Below are 20,858 nucleotides of genomic sequence, written 5' to 3'. Positions count from 1 at the left end.
GACTGCCATGTAAAATTTACAAATGTTATGTGATTTAGATGTAAGAGGTTAAAACAATAAAAGAATTGGGCTACAAATGTGCGTGTTTTTTTTGTTTTAACATGGGTTTGGACATGTATAGTTAAGTCAGGGAGTGGGTTGTGAAGTTGGCTTTGTAAATGCTTTTTGCCAGCGTTTAATAGATTGTAGATGGCAGGATTGGAATCGATGTATTCACACAAGTGAAAGCTTTGATATGTATAGAACGTTTTGTGTTTTGCATTGATTTTGAACCATACTTGCATTTAAATCTGGACAGACATTTGAAATATGTAACGACAAAGTTAAGACTGGGTATCTTGGATTTGTCTGTACAATGTGCGTGTTTTTTTTGTTTTAACATGGGTTTGGACATGTATAGTTAAGTCAGGGAGTGGGTTGTGAAGTTGGCTTTGTAAATGCTTTTTGCCAGCGTTTAATAGATTGTAGATGGCAGGATTGGAATCGATGTATTCACACAAGTGAAAGCTTTGATATGTATAGAAAGTTTTGTGTTTTGCATTGATTTTGAACCATACTTGCATTTAAATCTGGACAGACATTTGAAATATGTAACGACAAAGTTAAGACTGGGTATCTTGGATTTGTCTGTACATCACTTTTGATACAAAGAAGCTAGAGATTCTGATTGAATATGTCCAATGTGTAAACAATCAAAGGAAGATGAGTACATTTTGTTCTCTGTTGCGAAGCGATCAAAGATAATTGGCCCAAATATTCGGCCCAAATATTATCGACACCTTTGCCTCTTTAAATTGGCTTTTTTTTCCCCCCAAACATTTTTATTCAGGCAAAGGTTTACATACCAAATAAGTATTTCACATTAGGAAGGAACAACAATATAGCGTTCCGAACATCAACCGTTCCACATCAAGTATCACATCGGCAGAACAGCAAATATCAATTCAAACATTGATCTGTGTGATATTATAACACACAAATTACAATGAAATTGTAGTAATGACAGTATATTATTTGTTCAAATATTGCTTCCACTGGTACTGCTAAGTCCAGTTCATATCAAAGTAATATAGGTTTAATTATACATAATACAAATCTTGATCTTGTACGATATATATGTTTGGTGCTCATTTCTGCACAAATTTGTTATATTCCATGGATATTCTAGAAACATACTTGTCAATTTCATATGCCTTTTTAAGATCTGTTATGAACATTTGTATTGTTGGATTTACTTTCCTGATTCTGCATTTCCATATAAAGAATTTGGCTATCATTAAGATATGTGAGAAGCAACCACCAGTTTTTGTTTTATTGTCGCACCCAAAGAGCACCAACACATAGTTAAGATCAAGTCTATCACAGTTTGGACACTTTTCTTTAAAGTATCGCACAAACTCTGTCCAAAACACTTGTACATGATAACATTCCCATAGATAGTGTAGGATCGTGTCTTTTTTATCTTTACAAAAAATACATTTGTTGTCTGTTAACACTTAAATTGGTTTTATTGTTATCTTGTACTAACGATAGTGTTGTTAGAAATATGTCTATATGTCTTTATAAAGCCTTTTAAGTATAGAGAAATTGCTGTTTCATAGTCTGATGAAAACTGGTAATATTCATTTCTGTATCTTATCCAATCTTTTTGTCCGTGATTGTTTATAGCTTGATAGATATTGTTCACATTCCCCTTCACGAGGGGCTGAGTCCTAATGTGAATAAACCATCTTCAGTCTTCAGTCAGTCCCTCTGTGATGGATACCAGGTGAGTACGAAACCCATCCTGGTGTGCCCATCCTGGCGAGTGAAATTTAAACAGGGTTGCCCTACCGGGCAAGATGAAAAACAGTAACTGTTGACTCAACCTAAAAGAATCTTACTAAGTTACTTGGATCTGTCAATTCCTGACACTGTCCTACACGGCTACAAAGCAAATGCTGGCTTTTATGACATAAGTAATTTCTGAACAACAATGAATTGACACTTCTGTTACTGTGACAAAATTTCCATTGGTTTCAATCTCACATGTAACACCATGAGACAATACCAAGCAAAAAGAATACCACTTTTCCCACTGATAAATGTTTAAGGTATGATCATTTTTGTGGGAATGTGTATGTAAGAAGATTATCTCAGAACATTTTAATTTTGATGATACTTCAATTTTAAGCAGCAAAAATATAGTATAATTCATCATGACAGTTACTGTGACTATTTTCACAGAAGAATCTCTCAAGCTATTAATAAGTCATTTATATTATAAACACATAATCTTGATATCTTTATTAATGTGAGAACGCAGCACTTTTCCATTGACTGATGAATATTTGACACATTTTGTTATTTAACAGCTGTTACATTTGGTTGTTGATAGCACCTGTTAAAACAAAATCCAACACATGAGCTGTCATTCAATTTTATTCTTATAGAGGTCTTTCCTTATTATTTAAGCATTGTTTTGAAACAATGCATTCAATGTTATTGAGTTCTCCAAGTTGTGGGCAATGCACTTGAAGTGCAATGATTCTCAAGTACCACTTTGTACATCAAGACCAAACATTGTCCATGCAGCAAAATATTAGCTCCATCTGCCGTGCTGCTTTTCTCCAAAGACTGCCATGGTTAGACTTGTCTCCTCCACTGTTAATTTGCGTCTGGCATACTGCAATTCAGTATTCATGGATCTTCCAGTTGATCAGATCAGTCGTTTGCAGAAAGTTCAGAACAGTGCAGCTAAACTTGTAGCCCAGAAATCTTATCATGGGCATGCGACACATTGGCTTCCACATCAGTTCAAAATTGCCACTTCAGTAAACTGATCATTGTTTCTCAGCTCCAACTGTCTGGAATTCACTGCATGCTGACCTGTGAAAGGTGACTTCCCCAGATTCAACTGAAAAATTATCTTTTTTTGTCTTGCAATTGAGTAACACTAACAGAGTCTAATTTTCTGTTATATGAGGGATGAACTACTTTTTTTAGTGTTGTGTGTGTGTATGCGTGGGTGGGAAGTGGTGTATGTGTGTGCGCGCGCATGCATATGTGTGTGATTGTGTGTGTGACTGTGTTGTTCATGATGCAAGGATGGTGACTGTTTCTTTGTGGTTGATTCTTTTCCTTAATAATTGTTGCATCTCTTATAACAAGTAGTTTCTGGAACACTATGACTGATTGTTATTTGAATTGTATTGTTTCTTTCTTGTTATAAAGCTTTACTTTATATTTAATTTGTGAAGTACCATGAGCCTCTTTTTTGTGAGGACACATTGCTATAGAAGAACACTTCATTATTATTGTTATTATTAATATTCTGGTTGCCTTTTTATCTGCTGTGTTAATTAATTCAAAGATTACATTTTTGTCCACTGGAACACCCGCCCAAACCCACTACCAACTCAATTTTCTCCAGGTCAATAGAATATACATGCGTGTGTGTGTGTGTGTGTGTGTGTGTGTGTGTGTGTGTATGTGAGAAAACCTGGCTAAAGTTGCAGCCAGCTGTTTTTAGCTATGCACAAAAACATGTCATTTGGGTCAAAATAATGACAATATTTTTACAAATTTCACATCTTTGAAGTCTTGTCTTTGCTGTCAGTAGGTATGTTAGCATAAAACTGCCTGGAACTGTAGTATTTTTAATGTTTTAAGGTGCATGAGCTGTTGTTACTGTTGCACACCATTGTCACTTGAGTTGCAATGTTCAGTGGATTTGACTCCAGGATTTTCTGAAATTATGTCAGGAGATGATGTGACAATACACTTAATGACTGCAGTTGGAAAAAGTTATTTTGATCTGGGATCTAAAGCTGAAGATCAAAAGATTTATCAGCATTGTGGGAAATAATTTTTGTTCAGACCTGACTGTAGCCTTTTGTCTCTCATTTGAACGTTCTCTGTCATCATTAGACTTTCAATCAGAGGGTCTCAGGCTCGATTCTTGGTGATGGCACCTGGTGGGTAAAGGGTGGAGATTTTTCCGATCTCCCAGGTCAACAAATATGCAGACCTGCTTGTGCCTGAACCCCTTTCATGTGTAAACGCAAGCAGAAGATACACATGTTAAAGATCTTGTAATCTGTGTCAGCGTTCGGTGGGTTCTGGAAACAAGAACATACCCAGCATGGACACCCCAAAAATGGAGTATGGCTGCCTTCATGGCAGGGTAAAAACAGTCATACACGTAAAAGCCCACTTGTATACATAAGAATGAACGTGGAAGTACAGCCCACGAACGAAGAAAAAGAACTGTCACCATTGACTGCTCTCTCATGGCATGACATCTCTCCTCCACTTGCTATTCTTGACTTCATTTTAGAACAGAAAGAAGATATGAAATTTTCCGTGCTTTTTCCATTTGACATTTTATAGTTTATATAATTCTGAATCATTTGACAACTCATACATGTATGTTCTAAAGTTACAAGCAGACAAATGTGTCATTTTCATGAGCCGATTTCTCCATTTGTTCTTTTTGGGCACATCAACTTTGAAGAAATTATAGGAAAAAAAATATGTTAGAACTTAGATCATTTCTGGGTTGTTTTTTTATGTTAATCTGTGAGTTTAAACTTTCTGAAAGTTAACATAAATGACAAAAATGATAAATTCCCACAGTCAGCGTGCCACGGCTTTATACTGGATATATATATATATATATATATATATATATATATATATATATGTGTATATATATATATATATAAGCATGATTTGGGTTATTTTTTATCAACATGATTGTAGTATTCCACATTTATCATTGTTGATGTTTAAACTTAGGGATATGTAAGAGCCAAGAAGTTGAAGAACAAGGTGGCATTAAATGCCACAGTACCAATAATTGCTAAAACAGTTATGTGAAAGCATAGAAAGAGGAAGCGGTCACTGATCTATTTACAAGGAAGATAACTACACACATGCGTTCCCCCTTGGGGATGCCGGTGATTGCTCAATATAAATAGCATTCCCACCTACTGGAAATTCTGTGCTAGAAATTTACTCTTTTCTAACACTCTCTTTGTTTCTGCCTTTTTTCTTTCTTCACTGTTGTCTCCTTTTTCTACCTTCCCAGTCCATTCCCCTTTCTTTTTTCAAGCGAGCCTTGACACTTTTTTCTCTTTTCCGCTGTCTGTGATGTACTATCTGTGCTGTTTTGCTCTGGCGATTAGGTAGTGAGATGTAAACACTGGGATGGGCGCTAGCTGCCCATTCTGCAGTGTTATTTGCGTATTGGCCTTTTATCTATTTTTTGTTTGCCTTTGAAGTTGGGTTGGTTTTTTTTTGTTTTGGTTTTTTTCCTTTTTTATGATTTTTTGTAATCTGGGGATGATGAATTAAGCGCAGAGGCTGGCGTCCTCAGCATGCCTTAGTCTTATTTGCCATAAGGAACGAAATGGTTGGGATACTTTGACATGAACTGTGTTTTGTGGGTTTGTCCTGGTGTTTTTTTGAAGATGTGACTGTTTTGAGTTGATGCTGTTGAGCTTTGACAGTCCTGATATGGCCCTGTGTGGTCGGCTGGACGATAAGCAACAAGAACCTACACACATGCATGCAGACACATATGTTTGCATACATGTCCATTGCTTTCAGTGCATACTGAAACATCTGTTGCAGATCTGTGAGCTGACCTTTTCTCACCATGTCTGGGGAGCCATCAACAGAACCCAAACAACCTCTGTTCCGGGACATTACAGCTGAGGAAGATGAACCAGAAATTACAGAGATAGAAAGTTTCTGTGTCAGTTGTGAAAAACAGGTGACTGTATCAGTCTGTCTCTCACCCTTCCCCCACTCTTTCTTCCCGTATTAATTGTGTCCCCTAAGTATATGTTTCCACACATCTGTTTGATTCAAATGTGAATCATTGAAATTCTTTCATTAATTTGGGTTACAAAAAAGAAAAACATTGCTTTTTACTTGTTTATTGATTGAATAAATTGATAATTTTTCTATTGATCTTTGGTCAAGTGTGGTTTTGCCACATTTAACCCTCTTGTACATGCATCTGTCTGCGCTTACTTTTGACTGAAAACATACCGGAAGGGAGTTAACTTTATAATTTTTGTTTAGTTGTATACTTAGAATTTAGATTAGATTAAAGAAAAGCAGACTGTTAAATGGAAATATTGTTGATTATGTTCTGTCAATACTGATCTTGTTATATGACAAGTTTTAAGACGATTTCTTGGACTGTTTTCTTACCAAAAAAAACAACAACCAATAATAGTGTGATTTTTTACTCACTTGAGTAAACAAAGTGAGTCTATAAGTATAACCCGGTGTTCAGTTCTCTGTCTGTGTGCCTGTATGTCCGTGGTAAACTTTAACATTGCCATTTTCTCTACAAATACTTTGTCAGTTGACACCAAATTTGGCATAAAAATAGGAAAAATTAGTTCTCTCCAGTCATCTTGTTTAAAACAATATTGCACCTCTGGGATGGGCACAAAAAAATAATAAATGAAGCCAAATTATATGCAAACTGTAATATTTATATTTTTTTTATTCTCTAAACTTGGTACTGTTGTAGATTGCCCTTCTTGGGGATTGTGATGACCAATGATTGTGTCCAGGTGGTTGGCCACTCTCCCGTCTGCAGGATCTTATTACAGATGGTGGTGAGGGCATCAATCACCGCTTCGCCTCCAGCTTGAATCAGTTCGGCGGGAATGTTGTCGACGCCAGCTGACTTCCCTGCTTTCAGTGTCTTCACTGCTGCCTCTACTTCTTCCCGAAGAATTGGCTGGCTGTCGTTGTTGGTTGATGGGGGACAGTTCAGAACTGAAGTGTCACCTTTGGTGTCATGGTTGTACAACTCGGAGCAATATTCAGTCCAGCGCTGTAGGATGTCTTTTTCTTCAATGAGGCATTTCCCTGATTTGTCCTGGATGGTGCTGACTCGTCCTTGCTTGGTTGTTGTCAAGTTTTTGACAGTTGCGTACGCTCTTTTTGAGTTGTTCTTTTGCAGGTTGTCTTCAATCTCTGAGCACTGTTGTTCTATCCAGTTTTCTTTTGCTTTTCTCATGCTGGATTTGACCTTGTTGTTGGCGGTCCTGTATTTGTTTGTTCCTTCAGGGGTGCCTTTCTTTTTCTTCAGTGCTCTTCGTTTATCGCATAGGTCGAGGATGTCAGGGGTGACCCAGGGCTTCTTCACTGGTCGTTTTGTTCCCAGAACTTCTTTGGCAGTCTCAGTCACTGCAGTGTTAAATGCAGTTGTTTCTCTGTCGATGTTCACCTCTTCGTGCAAAAACTACCGCACTATCAGCCTAATCAGCCACCCCAGCAAGGTCATGCTAAAGGTCCTTCTCAACCGACTGAAGCCGCAAGCAGAAATGATCATCGCCGAAGAGCAGGCCGGCTTCAGAGCAGGGAGAAGCACAACAGAACAAATCTTCAACCTGCGCTTGCTGTGCGAGAAATATCTCCAGCACCAAAGAGACCTCTACCATGTCTTCATTGACTTCAAGAAGGCGTTCGACAGGGTATGGCACGCTGCCTTATGGGCCACCATGCACAAATTCAACATCAGTGAAGACATCATCCAAGCCATACAGAACCTATACGAAAGAGCAACCAGTGCAGTCCTCTTCAATGGTAGCACGGGTAACTGGTTTAGAACCACGGTCGGAGTCAGACAGGGATGTCTACTCTCTCCCACTCTCTTCAACCTCTTTCTTGAAAGGATCATGACTGACGCCCTGGAAGATCATGTGGGAACTGTCAGCATTGGAGGCAGAGTCATCACCAACCTGCGCTTTGCCGATGACATTGATGGCCTGGCAGGAGAAGAGAAAGAACTCGAAGAACTCGTGCACAAACTTGACAAGACATCATCAGCCTACGGCATGGAGATCAGTGCCGAGAAGACCAAGGTTATGACCAACAACAGCCAAGGCGTAACGTCCAACTTGCACGTAAACGGTGAAAAACTGGAAGAAGTCTCCTCCTTCAAATACTTGGGTGCCATTGTGTCAGACGAGGGTTCGAAACCAGAGGTCCTGTCCAGAATCGCGCAGACTACTGCCGCACTGAGTCGATTGAAGACTATATGGAAGGACAAAAAGATCTCCCTCTCGTCCAAAATCAGACTAATGCGCTCCCTCATCTTCTCAATATTTCTATACGCTTGCGAATCCTGGACCCTCACTGCAGAACTCCAGAGAAGAATCCAGGCCCTGGAAATGAGATGCTTCCGCAAGATCCTGAACATTACATACAAAGACCACATCACAAATGAGGAAGTGAAAAGAAGAGTCCAAAACGCCATTGGCCCATTCAAAGACCTGCTAACCACAGTGAAGGAACGCAAGCTCTGCTGGTATGGACACGTCACACGATCAGACGGCCTAGCCAAGACCATCCTGCAGGGTACCGTACAAGGAAGGAGGAAGAGAGGCAGACAGAGAAAGCGGTGGGAGGACAACATCAAAGAGTGGACAGGCCTGCCATTTGCCACAACTCAAAGGGCCGCTGAGGACCGATGCAGGTGGCGTGAGCTGACCAGGCAGTCATCCATGGTGCCCCAACGACCCACCCACGGGTCAAGGGATAGATGAGATGAGATGAGAGAAACTTGGTACTTTGATCTGATATTCTGACACAACATCAAGTGCAGTCATTTTTATCATTTTTTGTTCAAACAAGAACTTCTTTTGCTAAGCATGGAAGTTATATTTCTGGTGCATGTCTTTGGTGCAGATAGTAAAAAAGGGAAATTAATCTGTAATTAATGCTAGGGGGGTTAATTTGCTTTAACTCACTCCATGCCAAGAGTTTTTGCCCTTGCCAATCCCTGAAAACCCAGGGTTTGTATAGGATGGGAAAAAAATTGTAAAAAAAACAAATAAACACCCAGACAATTGATATTTTGTAGATGTATGTAAGGAATGTTGTTCCATATGTGTGCAAAAAATCAAAGTATTTACTCACCGTCTTGATGTTGATCGCGGTATCAATATTTAGTGTATTTTTTTATCATTTTTGCACCCATCAGAAAGGTACACCAACATGTTCCACATCACATTCTAACACTATTTGAGGAACTGAAGACCTAGTGCATGCAATGAAGTATGAACAGGTGGTGAAGAAAGTTGAAATTCACTCATACAAGAAAAAAATATTGTCTCTACATAATGAAAATCAAAGAACAAAGAAAAAAACTCAACCGGCTGGGTGTTGACTGGCCAGTCAGCTGACAAACCTTGTATGCCAGTGAAGGGATGTGCAAGAGGGAAAAAAAGAAAAATTGTCAGTCCAATCACTGGTGAAAACACTTGCAAAATCGTCCATTTCCTCAGTGGTTTCGTCGTCTGTGTCTGTCTCATCTGCTGGCACATGTTCCTCACTTTCCTCTCCATTGTAAACACTCTCTTCAGTGGCTGAATCTGTTTCTAGTTCATCGGGATCTGGTTCAAATTAACTGTCCGAAGAATCAACATTATCTCCTTCGACATCAGAGCCTTCAGTTTGGATCATTTCCAAAGTATCTTCGACGCTGAGTAACATTTCACCTCTCCGACCGTGTCGAACACTTCGCCGTGACGCCATCTTGTCAAACAACTTACAAAGCCGACAGGGGGCACGCTTTGTTATCAAGTGCGGTTGAGCTTATCGCGACACACACGCAGCGTGTGTGAATGAAAAGCTGACCAGAGGTGACGTAAGATATCACATCTGCTTTTGATTTTCGCATCCGACGCGTCACTCCGACAGCACGACTTTTTAAAATCCAAGTCCGCATATGCGGACATTGGCATCCAGCGCTTTCTCCGACGATGTCCGCATATGCGGACAATGGCAGCGAGTGAGTTAAACTGATCTTTCTCATCTTAAACATTACATTTTGAAATAATACTCAATGCATAAAAAGCTTGTGTGTTTTACTCTCAGTGTACAGGGCTATCAGTATGTTCATTCACCCAAGTGGTCTTTTTCGGAAAATACTAAAATCAATACAACGAGTGGACTTCATAGATCTTTTGTCTGAGCCCAGAAGGTCATGGGCAAAAATCAGTTGCGTGCACATATTTATACATATTAAAAGCGTGTGCTCATATTCCTCGCAAACGCGAAGGGTGCCATTTTGTTTCAAATTGGTGACCTGCCCGTTCAATCCTATATTCAATTGACAATACACGATAACATGTGATGGATAGTTGGAGAAGGAGACCGTTAAATATTTATTCAGAGAAAGATTTGTGAATGCCTCATCACATACTGGATTATGCCCCAAAGTGCCATAAAAATATCAACAAAATCAGTCGGAATTCACAGTAAAAGATAATAAACCATGAGAGTTAATACCTTTGATGAAACGTAAAAATTTCCAGTCTTGACTTTTCTCAAAATTAAGTCCTTTTCACCTCAAATGACATTTAGAAGTACTTGTCCTTGCCTCTACATGTTATTAGTTAACAAAATACTCAATTTTCATATCAACTTTAAAACTAGAAAACTAGAATGTGCGTAAAAGAGAATTTGAATCGACCGTGTCATACATTCCCGGTGGGTGTAACTAAACTTGTATATCTATCTAGATCCAGAGAAAACAGCTAAATGTTACAGTGTGATTGCGGCGATAGCCATGTCTCCTTTAACATGGACTTAAAAAGAATTTTTAATTGCCCTTAAAGATTTTTTGAATGCCCAAGATACACCGGAATAATATGATTTAAACAGCGTTCTCACTGCAAATACCGCCATTGATTTATCGCCCTTAAAAAAGCATGTTTAAATGTTAAATTTTTGAACGTCAGTTAAGGAGCCACGATGGTGTATTGGGTAAGACAGGGTTCGAATCTGCCTTCAGGACTTTTTTTTTTTTTCTTTTAACCCGAAGCTTTATAATAACAAATACAGAACACATTTTAACAATAGATTTTTTTTTTTTCAAGTGTATCACAAGTGAGTCTTGAAGGCTGTGCCTCACTTGTTCACTTTTGCTTTGCGTTGCTTCTTTTTGTATGCTTGCTTTTCTCAGACACATTTTCACAAAAAATAACAGAATATGAATAGCAGTGTCTTGTATTGATGCACCATTGTCTGAACCAAATATTTACATGTTGCAAACTAAATGTAGCCAAAAGTAAAAAAAAAAAAAAGAAAAAAGAAAATGGAGAAATGCAAGAAATTTGCATCTTTGTAAAAAGAAGAAGAAAAAAAGAAAAATTAAAAAAAGAGAGAGAGAAAAAGACAGAAAAAAAAGAGAGAGAAAATCAGCTTGTGGTTCTCAGTGGTTGTGGTCCAAGTTCTTTGAAAAAAAAAAAGGCTGTTCCGATGTTGAAAACAACTGACCACACTTGACTAGGATGATGCCAGAAGTCATCTTTCATATTTTACGGTGTCATATCTTTATTAAGAATTAAACAGCTTCATCCCAGTCAATAACCAAATCACTCTCAGCCTCATTTGGCTGCATATTCACAAAATCTTGTGCTGTGTATCCTGAAAAATCCCATTTTTCTTCAGCACTGTCTCCCAGAATAGGACACCAAAAATAGAGGCTGGTCATTTTTATAATGCTGCTTCACTTCAAAACTTTCACAAGAGAGGCAAGGCCTTCAAGACTAAATTGTGATAAGCACTTAATCCGACACTCACACTGATTATATATATAAATATTTGTATACTGACCACTGATCACTGATCGCCATTGACCACCAACCATCACTGACCACAACTGTACACTGCTGACCACCACTTACCATGGCTGAGCACTACTGACCACTGCTGGCCACTGCTGACCATCGACCACCGCTGAACTCCACTGACCACTACTGAGTACTGACACCACTGACCACTACTGAACCGTTGACCACCACTGACCATGGCTAATCACTGCTGACCACTATGGACTGCTGACCACTAGTCAATGCTGACCACTGACCACTGCTGACCAGCACACAAAGGTATAATCACACATACATTAGTTTGGGGGAACATAGACCTGGGGGAACATAGACCAAGGGGAACATTGACCCTGGGGAACATACACCTACCAAAAGCATTTTGGGAGGGAACATAGACCTGGGGGAACATAATGGAGCAATGGCCCAGAGGTAATGCGTCCACCTGGGAAGCGAGAGAACCCGAGTGTACTGGTTCAAATCCTGGCAGAGTCGCCAGTATTTTCTCCCTCTCCACTAGACCTTGAGTGGTGGTCTGGACGCTAGTCATTCGGATGAGACGATAAACTGAGGTCCCGCATGCAGCATCCACTTAGCGCATGAAAAAGAACCCACGGCAACAAAAGGGTTGTCCCTGGCAAAATTCTGTTGAAAAATCCACTTCGATAGGAAAACAAAAAACTGCAGGCAGGAAAAAATGCAAAAAAAATGGGTGGCGCTGTCAGTGTAGCGACGCTGTCAGTGTATCAGTGTAGCGACGCGCTCACCCTGGGGAGAGCAGCCCGAATTTCACACAGAGAAATCTGTTTTCTTCTTCTTCCTCGTTCGCCTCCCATTAGATGAGTAGCCTGGTGTCCTCGATGAAGGCTGCCGTCCGTCGCAGCTCTTCCAGGGTGCCGTACAGCTTGGCTTCCTCTGCTGTTGGTGTTGGCCAGTACTTCCTCCTGGATGCTGCATGCGTCGTACAGTCTTGAAGGATGTAGTCGGTTGTCATTGGTCTCACACCACAAGGGCACTCTTCACTCTGTCCAATGCCAAATTTTGTGTGCATGAGGTGGAGCAGGCAGTTGTGTCCAGTCCTCAGGTGGAAGATCTTGACCTGTTCCTGTCGTTCCAGCAAATGGTATCTGTCTTCACTCCATCTCACTTCAGCCCTTGTTGCCCTGAGTGCCAGAGTACAGAAAGTGGTGATACAATGGGTACCAGCACACTGTGGCATCAGAGGCAACGAAAAAGCGGACATTCTGGCAAAAGACGGTGCACAGAAAGAGCAGGCCAACAAACTGGTGTCATACGATGAAATCAAGACAATCATCAAGGCACAGCAAGGAATAAAGTGGCGCTTCCAGTACCCCAAATATTACCCAGAAATCTGTTGTGGGAAAAAGAGTAATATGTACATAATACGAGTACATACATACATACATAGACATGCTCCCGCAGAAATAGAAATGATAAGAAAAAAACGGAAATCAGGTACTCATGAGATGTGAGTTCCTGTCGTAAACTGCTAAACATGGTGGCCCCCACATATGATGCGAGTTTTAGTAGGTGCTGGCGGGCACTCGATTGAGTCGATGTCACAGCACTGAGAGGTTTTACCAGACACTGGTGGGTGCTCCATGCTAAAGAGGGTTAAAAAAATAATTTGTTGCTTGTATGAATGGATCAAAGATAAAAATCTGTATTTACTATTATATCAGTATGTATTACAATAAAACCAAGAAGGTGCTTCAGCTTATCTTCAATCTTATGATTAACATGTTGATTTCTTTTGTGCAGGGAGTGACTCGTCTCTTTCTAACCAAGATTCCATTCTTCCGAGAAGTGATTGTGTCATCTTTCAGTTGCGATGAATGTGGTTATCGCAATGCTGAATTGCAACCTGCCGGCAGAATCCAGGACTATGCGTGCTTGTACAAAGTAAACATTCAAAACCCCCAGGTATAAACAGTAATTAGAAAGTGTTGCTGAATTGTTGGGGTTTTTTGTTTTTTCTTACAATGAAAGATATTGTTTTAGTTACAGTCTTAGTTTTTGTTTTTTCGCACATTGAAAAATATTGTTTTAGTTGCAGTCTTTTTCTGCTGGCACAGTTGATCTTTGTCTGTCAGGCCTCTTTACCCCTTGTATTATTTAGTTTTGAAGTTTCTGCTTTTCAACATTCTGACTATGCAGTTGGACTCCTGTTGATCAAACTCCACATTTGCTCATTTTTGTTAACTTTTTGTTGTCCATCCATGACATGTAGTTGCATTGTACCACTGTTATACACCACAGGGATCAGGATTTTCCTTCCCCTAGATGGACTGCCTCCCAAGGTTGACAAATACCATCTACTCAAAGCAAATGGTTTTAAGGCACCATTCACCCCTTCTTGTTGTCAGTGGAAACAGCTCCGCCATGTGAAGGCCAAGAGCTGGGTTTTTGGCTCCTTGTTCTTGAAAAATGCCTCATGATATAAAATGCTGGACGAACAATAACAAGCTCAAACTAAATGATGATAAAACAGAGTCAATTCTCTTTTTGGTTCCTGACCTGTCTCCTTGTACTCTTCTGTCCTCTGTCAAGGTAGGCTCCCATGATATGCCATTCACAAGTAAAGCAAGAAACTTAGGATTCATCATTGATTCTAAAGATCTAAAGATCATGTGACAAAAATCTGTGAAACTGCCTTTTATGAGCTCAAACAAAATAGTTCAATCCAAAGATACCTCACAGATGATGCAGCAAAAACACCAATCACCTCGTGTGTTCTTTCCAGAGTAGATTACTGTAATTCGTATTTATAGGTTTGCCTTCTTTTAATTCGTTATTAATAGTCCTAAGCTCAGATGCTTATCTGATCTTGAAAGCCTCTCGCAGACAACCATGCACTTCTCTTCTATACAAGTTGCACTGGCTTCCAATATCTGAAAGAATCGAATTTAGAATAGCTTGTATATGTTTCATTTCATTGAACGGTTCTGTACCATCGCACCTTTTTGACCCAGTCAAAAATACAGTCCACCCTGCCTAGGCTTGCATTCTTCATCTGACACTCGCATGTTTGAAATCCTGTGTTGCAGTGTTACAGACGCAAGTCCCATGGTTTCTGAACATTAACACACTATGGCCCTTGGTTTTGGAAATCTCTATCACAAAACATCAGACACTGCTCCACTATAAAATCTTTCAAGTATAATCTTAAAATGTACTTGTTCAAACAATATTTTAAACTATAGATCATTCTCTCCCCAAACCATCTTTATGTGTGCATCAATGTGTTTATGTGAGGGTTGGGTGCTGGGGTGTGTGTGAGCCATAAATGTTGTTACACTTTTTAATGTTAACTTTAGCGATTTTGTATTTTGATATTTTTTTTATGTTGGGGAGGTGAAATAGCTGTGTGAGTAATTTTAGTGTTCTATCCTAACATTGGGAGTAAGCTGAGAGAGCTGTGTGAGTCGTGAGTGATATTAGTTTTTTGATGGTTAGGAAGTTGTGTCTGATCATTTGTTTTATATATATTCCTGGTTTTTAATTAAATTAATAGGTGTATTGTTAAAGGCGCTTAGAGCTGCAGGGTAAGTGCTATACACTTGTAGGTTTTTATTGTTATTATTGCCTGACAGAGGCTGTTTGAGACGCATGCCTTGGGAGCATTTTATAGATCAGTGGGAGCATATCCTCACTGCTCACCTCCGGCATAACAGCCCTGGGAAGACAGTTCTTTGTTGTTGTTTTTAATTGTGCATATTTTTCTTCCTCCAAACTCCATGAAATCATGCAGTCTCTGTTAAATGTGTTTTAATTAAATTAGATTATAATTAATTAGATATATTACATTCAGTTTGCATTGAGGGTTTTTAAAAGTTTGTTTTTTTTAAATGATTTAATACAGAGCTCTCCAATCCTTGCTCTGTGCAGTTCTTCTCCCCAGGACCTGGATTCGGTCATTGCTCTGATTTTAAAGCAGAGTTGAAAACAATAGCTCCTACCCATGCAGTTGCTATAGAATAAAACTGAACATAAGAAAACCCAGTCCTGTACATAAATGATTCAAAAAGCAAATGAATTTTTTTTAAATGTTGAATGTTCAGTGTTATACTTCTTAAATGCCAAAATGCGTACGTGAATCCCATTTCAACTCTCTGATACTGAGTTACACTCTTATATAGTCTGAAGTAGTGTAATGACATTTCCCTTTGTGTCTGAACTTTCTCCACATTGCTTGCTTGCTTCACAAAAAAATAGTTCACTCTTAGCTCATTTCTGCATGTCAACATAGTACCTCTTGTTGACAATACAGAGTTTCCATTTCAGTCCTCTTTGCTTTTCAGCCAGTGTCTGAATCAATGGTGCATGTTGTTGTCAAAAGAAATGGTAAGGACTAAGAATTATGAAGTGGACCCTCATACACCCTTCTGTCTTGATCTCTTCTTTCTTATTTCCCTCTGTCACAATGACTGTCAGCTTCATGCAGCTGGCTGAAAAACCTGTTTGAGTGTTGCCTCTAGCCCCATTTTCTGCAAATGTTAATCCCATGTATTTTACTCTCAGGCTAACAGAGATAACAATCCATCTTAGACATACCAATGATAACCTGCTCATTCAGAATGAATTTTACAGCAATCAACTTACATAATTGAAGGGATGCAATATGAAAAATAAGGAGAAAGACCCTGCGATGACATTGCTTCCTGTTCTGACCTGTTGAGAATAGATATTTTGATTTCATAATTAAGAAAAGAAATGTATTTGTTTGGGCTTTTGTGTTTATGTGTATTGATATCCTATTAATAGTATTATTCTTATTCTTCTTTGGTCATGGGCTGCATTTCCCATGTACACGAGTGGGCTTTTACATGTGTGACCGTTTTTACCCTGCTATGTAGGCAGCCACACTCCATTTTTTGGGGATGCATGCTGGGTATGTTCTTGTTACCATAACCCACCAAACGCTGACATGGATTACAGGATCCTTAATGTGCATATTTGATCTGCTTGCATGTACACATGAAAGTGGTTCTGGCACAAGCAGGTCTGCACATATGTTGACCCAGGAGATTGGAAAAATCTCCACCATTAACCCCCCTGATGACGTTACCGAGATTCGAACCCAGGACCCTCAGATTGAAAGTCCAACGCTTTGACCATTTGGCTGTTGCACCCATCATACACTATTTCATATATGTATATGTGTGTGTGTATGTATGTGTGTGTGTGTGTGTGTGTGTGTGTTCAGGATTTAAACCGGCAAGTAGTGCAGAGTCATTATGCAGTCATCCGTATTCCTGCCTTGGATTTTGAGGCTGCTCCAAAGAAAGGAGGTGAGCTGAAATTGCAGGAGGATCTGTACTTTGTCAACCATGGGCTGTGGCGTGTAGTGTTTGACTTGAGAAAGTAGAGCAATGTGTTCTGCATCAGATAGTCCAATTTGAGAATGTTAATGGTAAATTTACGATGAGTTGTGGAAGAGTAATGTTACTTAGATGCCTTGAAATTTTGCTAGAGGAAGAAAGAAAGTGCAGTGTGGCATGAGCAGTGTTGCTGTACAATGATGCCATGTGGTGCAGTAAGGTGTGAAATTGCTTTATCAAAGTTCTGCATGGTATATATGTAAATTATATCGTGTCATGCAGTTTGTTCAGTGAAGTATGATATTGCTTTGTAAATTGCAGTGCTTTTAGAGATGAGATTTTTCCATAAATTTACAGAGATTTGTAAATTAAGAGAGCCACAGGGATCGATCCTGAGATTAAAAAAAATCCATTGAGAAAATCAAGGGGTGCATGTGTGTGATTGGTTAGTTTTCAGATCATATTTGTGCGTCAATCCATTTTCCCAAACGGTTTTGATTCTTACTTGATTCAAAATGTGGGTGATCTGTGTGCTTGAGAGAACCTGTTAAAAAACGCCACTCAATGCCATTCTTTTCTTCAGGATGCACGCTTGGATCTGAATCTGAATTAAATACACTCAAAAACTGAAAAGTTCTTTTGAAAGCATCAGTCCATATTCTCTGTGTATAGGCCCTGCAGCAAAGTGGCTTGGAGAAAAGAGTGACATGTCAGAGCACCTTATTTGGTCACAGATTTCTTAAAGATTAATTGAAGTTGAGCCTGCAGTTGTGAAGATGCCGATCATACAGAAGGGGTTCCCTCTATGGCACATGTTGATACCACTGTGAATAATAGATGGCTTACACACATGCATGCACACAAGCACACACACACACACACACACACACACACATGTGCACGCACACGCGCTTGCATGATGATGATGATGATATGAATGCCTATCCTCGGTCGGAGATCAAGCTCTAAGGGCTTTACAGAGTCATTTGCACAACAGGCTGTCTCCTGACTGATGGCTGGCATTTGTTGCTCATTATTCATTTTCCTGTGTCATTCAGTCGGGTTGAGTCACGTACACACACACACTCATGCAGACAGGAAACAATTTACGTGTATGACCGTTTTCTTTATTTACCCCGCCTTGTAGGCAGCCATACTCCACCCTTCACCCACCTGGCACCATTACCAAGATTCAAACATGGGGCCCTCAGATGGAAAGTCCAACGCTTTAACCACTCGGCTATTGCGCATGTGCAAGCACACAACAAAAACTTTCGAAGCTTTTGATGTCAGTGCTTTTATTGTGATGAAATTAGATAGCTGATGACACAACTGTACACTTCATGACTGCAGATAGTATAAATTGTTCAGATCTTGAACCCAGTGGGGCCCTGCCCCTCTACCCTGCCATTAAGCATACATTTTTCACACATTATTCCTTCAGTGGTCTTCTGTTTCTCTTCGATCCCTTATCCCTACCAGAAAGATCACCTAACGCAGCACCAGTTTCAGTAGATTTTAAGATTTTAGAAACTTATTTCTGGCAATGTGGTAAAGTGTTCTGCAGTGCTGTGCATTTGCCCATTTTGGTTCAGTGATGTATGATGAAGATGTGTGTATTGTGGTGTCATGTAATATGATGTTGTGCAGTGCAGTGTAGTCGGTTGTGTTATATAGTTTTGTGAATTGTAGTACTATGTAGTAAAATGTTATGCATCACTGTTGGTTCAGTGATGTTCAGCAAAGGTTTGTGTATAGTAGTGTTATGTGGGTCAATTCTGCGGTATAGTTTTGTATATTATATACACGCTGTGTAGTAGGATATTGTGCAGGGCAGTCAGTTCTGTAAGGTGTGCCTCTGCACAGTTAAAAAGTTAAAAGTTAAAAACAAAATTTAAATAAATATTTTATATCTGACTCACCATTGCATGAGACATGAGAGCTGGGCTTTTCTGCCCAATACAGATACATTTCCATTATCACAGAACATGTGTCAGGAGAGAAGTCAGTGATTGGCACCCTTGGGAGGTGCACTCATGCATGCTGCAGTGCTTTCCCCACAACTGCCATTCACACTCACTTTCACACACTAAATGGTCATACACGTAAAATGTTACATGTCTGCATGATATTATATGCGCATGACTGAAACCTGATTGAATGACACAGGAAACAAATGATGAGCTCTAAATAGCAGCTGTCAGTCGGCTGTGCCCAGGTAGGCAGGCTGTTATGCAAATAACTTCGTGTTTGTAAAGCACCTGGAGCTTGGTCATTGGCCAAGGACAGGTGCTATGTAAAGTATCCATATCATCATCTTCACACATGGTCAGTTGATCACTCATTGTGGTGTCTCTTCTTCCCCAGCAGCATTGCTACCATACACTCCAGGTTTTATTTTGTTTTCAAACTGCAGTTTTATATTGAGTTATATGATTATTGCATGCATTCAGAGCCAGGCCATCTAAAGACTTCTCTGATGGGAGGATCAAACTCTGAAGTTGGTACTGGTCAGCTCCTATAGAAATCAAACAGTAGAGTACACAGAGTGTATAGAAAATAGCAGACTGAATGAGAGAAAAGCTGACAGTTTTACTGTTGTAATGCATGTTGACAGTCCTGACAACCGTGGAAGGGATCCTGACACAAGTTATCGACAACCTCACTGAGGGACAAGTTTTGCGCAAAGTAAGTCAGTGTATGTGGTTGGTTTTATGCATGGAGAAAAAAAACTTTGGCAAAACATTGATAATTTCACTTGGTTTTTGAAGACCACTTTGAAGAGAAAGATACATGTATATAAATTTTGGATGATCTGTCTGTCAGTTGGTCAGTTAATGAGTTAGTATATCTGACATAGACCACATGTTCCTACAGTTTTTAACCTAACAAGTTAAAATTGTCACATTCACTAGAAGCCATGTCTATAATTTCTGCAAATTTGGATAAAATCTTTTCAAATGTAAGTCACATAGATTGAAAACTAAATATTTACCGGTAACTCTTACCTGTTTGCGGAAAATGTTGAGGTTTGCTAAAATCACCACACTGGCATCATTCAAGACTCAGTATCAGACACTTACCAACATGCAGACTACTCATATGCCAAATGAAAGACAATTGAATTCTCTTTCACAAGAAATCCAAGTTTTATTGATGACATGAATCAGAGATGAATGGCATCCACTCAGATTAGGCCTTATGGGTTAAAATATTTGTTTTTTGTTTTTTTAATCAAAAAGTCACAAAGAACAAATTTCTTTTTCTTTTCTTTCTGCAAGGTTCAAAATCAGTCAGAGTATTTGACATAGACCACAACATGATATCAGATACAATTTGTTATAGTATCAGATATATGACATTATTAGCACACAGAAAGATAGCACCCATTACTGTCAAAAACATTGAAAATCTCCACCCATTCAACACACAATATGAGACACTCATAAGCATGCAAACCACCCATGTTGTATATCAAATGAAAGAAAGTTGAAGAAGTTTTCACATGAAATCCTTTTTATAATGATAACATCAGTCAGTCATGAATGACATCTAATCAATCGGTACTCACACATTAAAATATATGGTAAAAACAACAACAAAAAACAACAAAATCTACAAGCTGCATTGTCAAAATCCAATTAAAGTATTTCATACAAACTAAAAAAAATAATACCAGAAACAGTTCTTGTTTTCTGCTAACAGACATGTGACATTCCTAGTACTTAGCAACATAGTATTCATTATCAGAATGAACCTTGAAAATTAGCATACTACAATGCCAGTATGCAAACAGACCACCAGTTACAAATTCCACAGATAAGTTCTTACTATTAAACACATAATGATAAGCAGTCAAAGCACTGCTAAAAATGTCTAAATAAGCTGA

General features: G+C 39.2%; 1 protein-coding gene across 1 annotated transcript in view; it reads left to right on the top strand.

The window, feature by feature from the left end:
- The window catches only part of LOC143291417 (zinc finger protein ZPR1-like), a 65,762-nt gene that overhangs the window by 1,519 nt on the left and 43,385 nt on the right, over window positions 1–20,858 (top strand). The window contains exons 2-5 of the mRNA XM_076601257.1: window positions 5,617–5,758; window positions 13,410–13,571; window positions 16,855–16,939; window positions 19,587–19,657. Of these exons, the coding sequence (XP_076457372.1) occupies window positions 5,642–5,758; window positions 13,410–13,571; window positions 16,855–16,939; window positions 19,587–19,657 (435 nt within the window). The 5' untranslated portion in view covers window positions 5,617–5,641. The remainder of the gene's footprint in view (window positions 1–5,616; window positions 5,759–13,409; window positions 13,572–16,854; window positions 16,940–19,586; window positions 19,658–20,858) is intronic.

This window comes from Babylonia areolata, chromosome 17 (genome assembly GCF_041734735.1).
Source record: "Babylonia areolata isolate BAREFJ2019XMU chromosome 17, ASM4173473v1, whole genome shotgun sequence".
In the NCBI taxonomy this organism is placed as follows: domain Eukaryota; kingdom Metazoa; phylum Mollusca; class Gastropoda; order Neogastropoda; family Buccinidae; genus Babylonia; species Babylonia areolata.
This window is presented reverse-complemented; position numbering and strand designations above follow the sequence as displayed.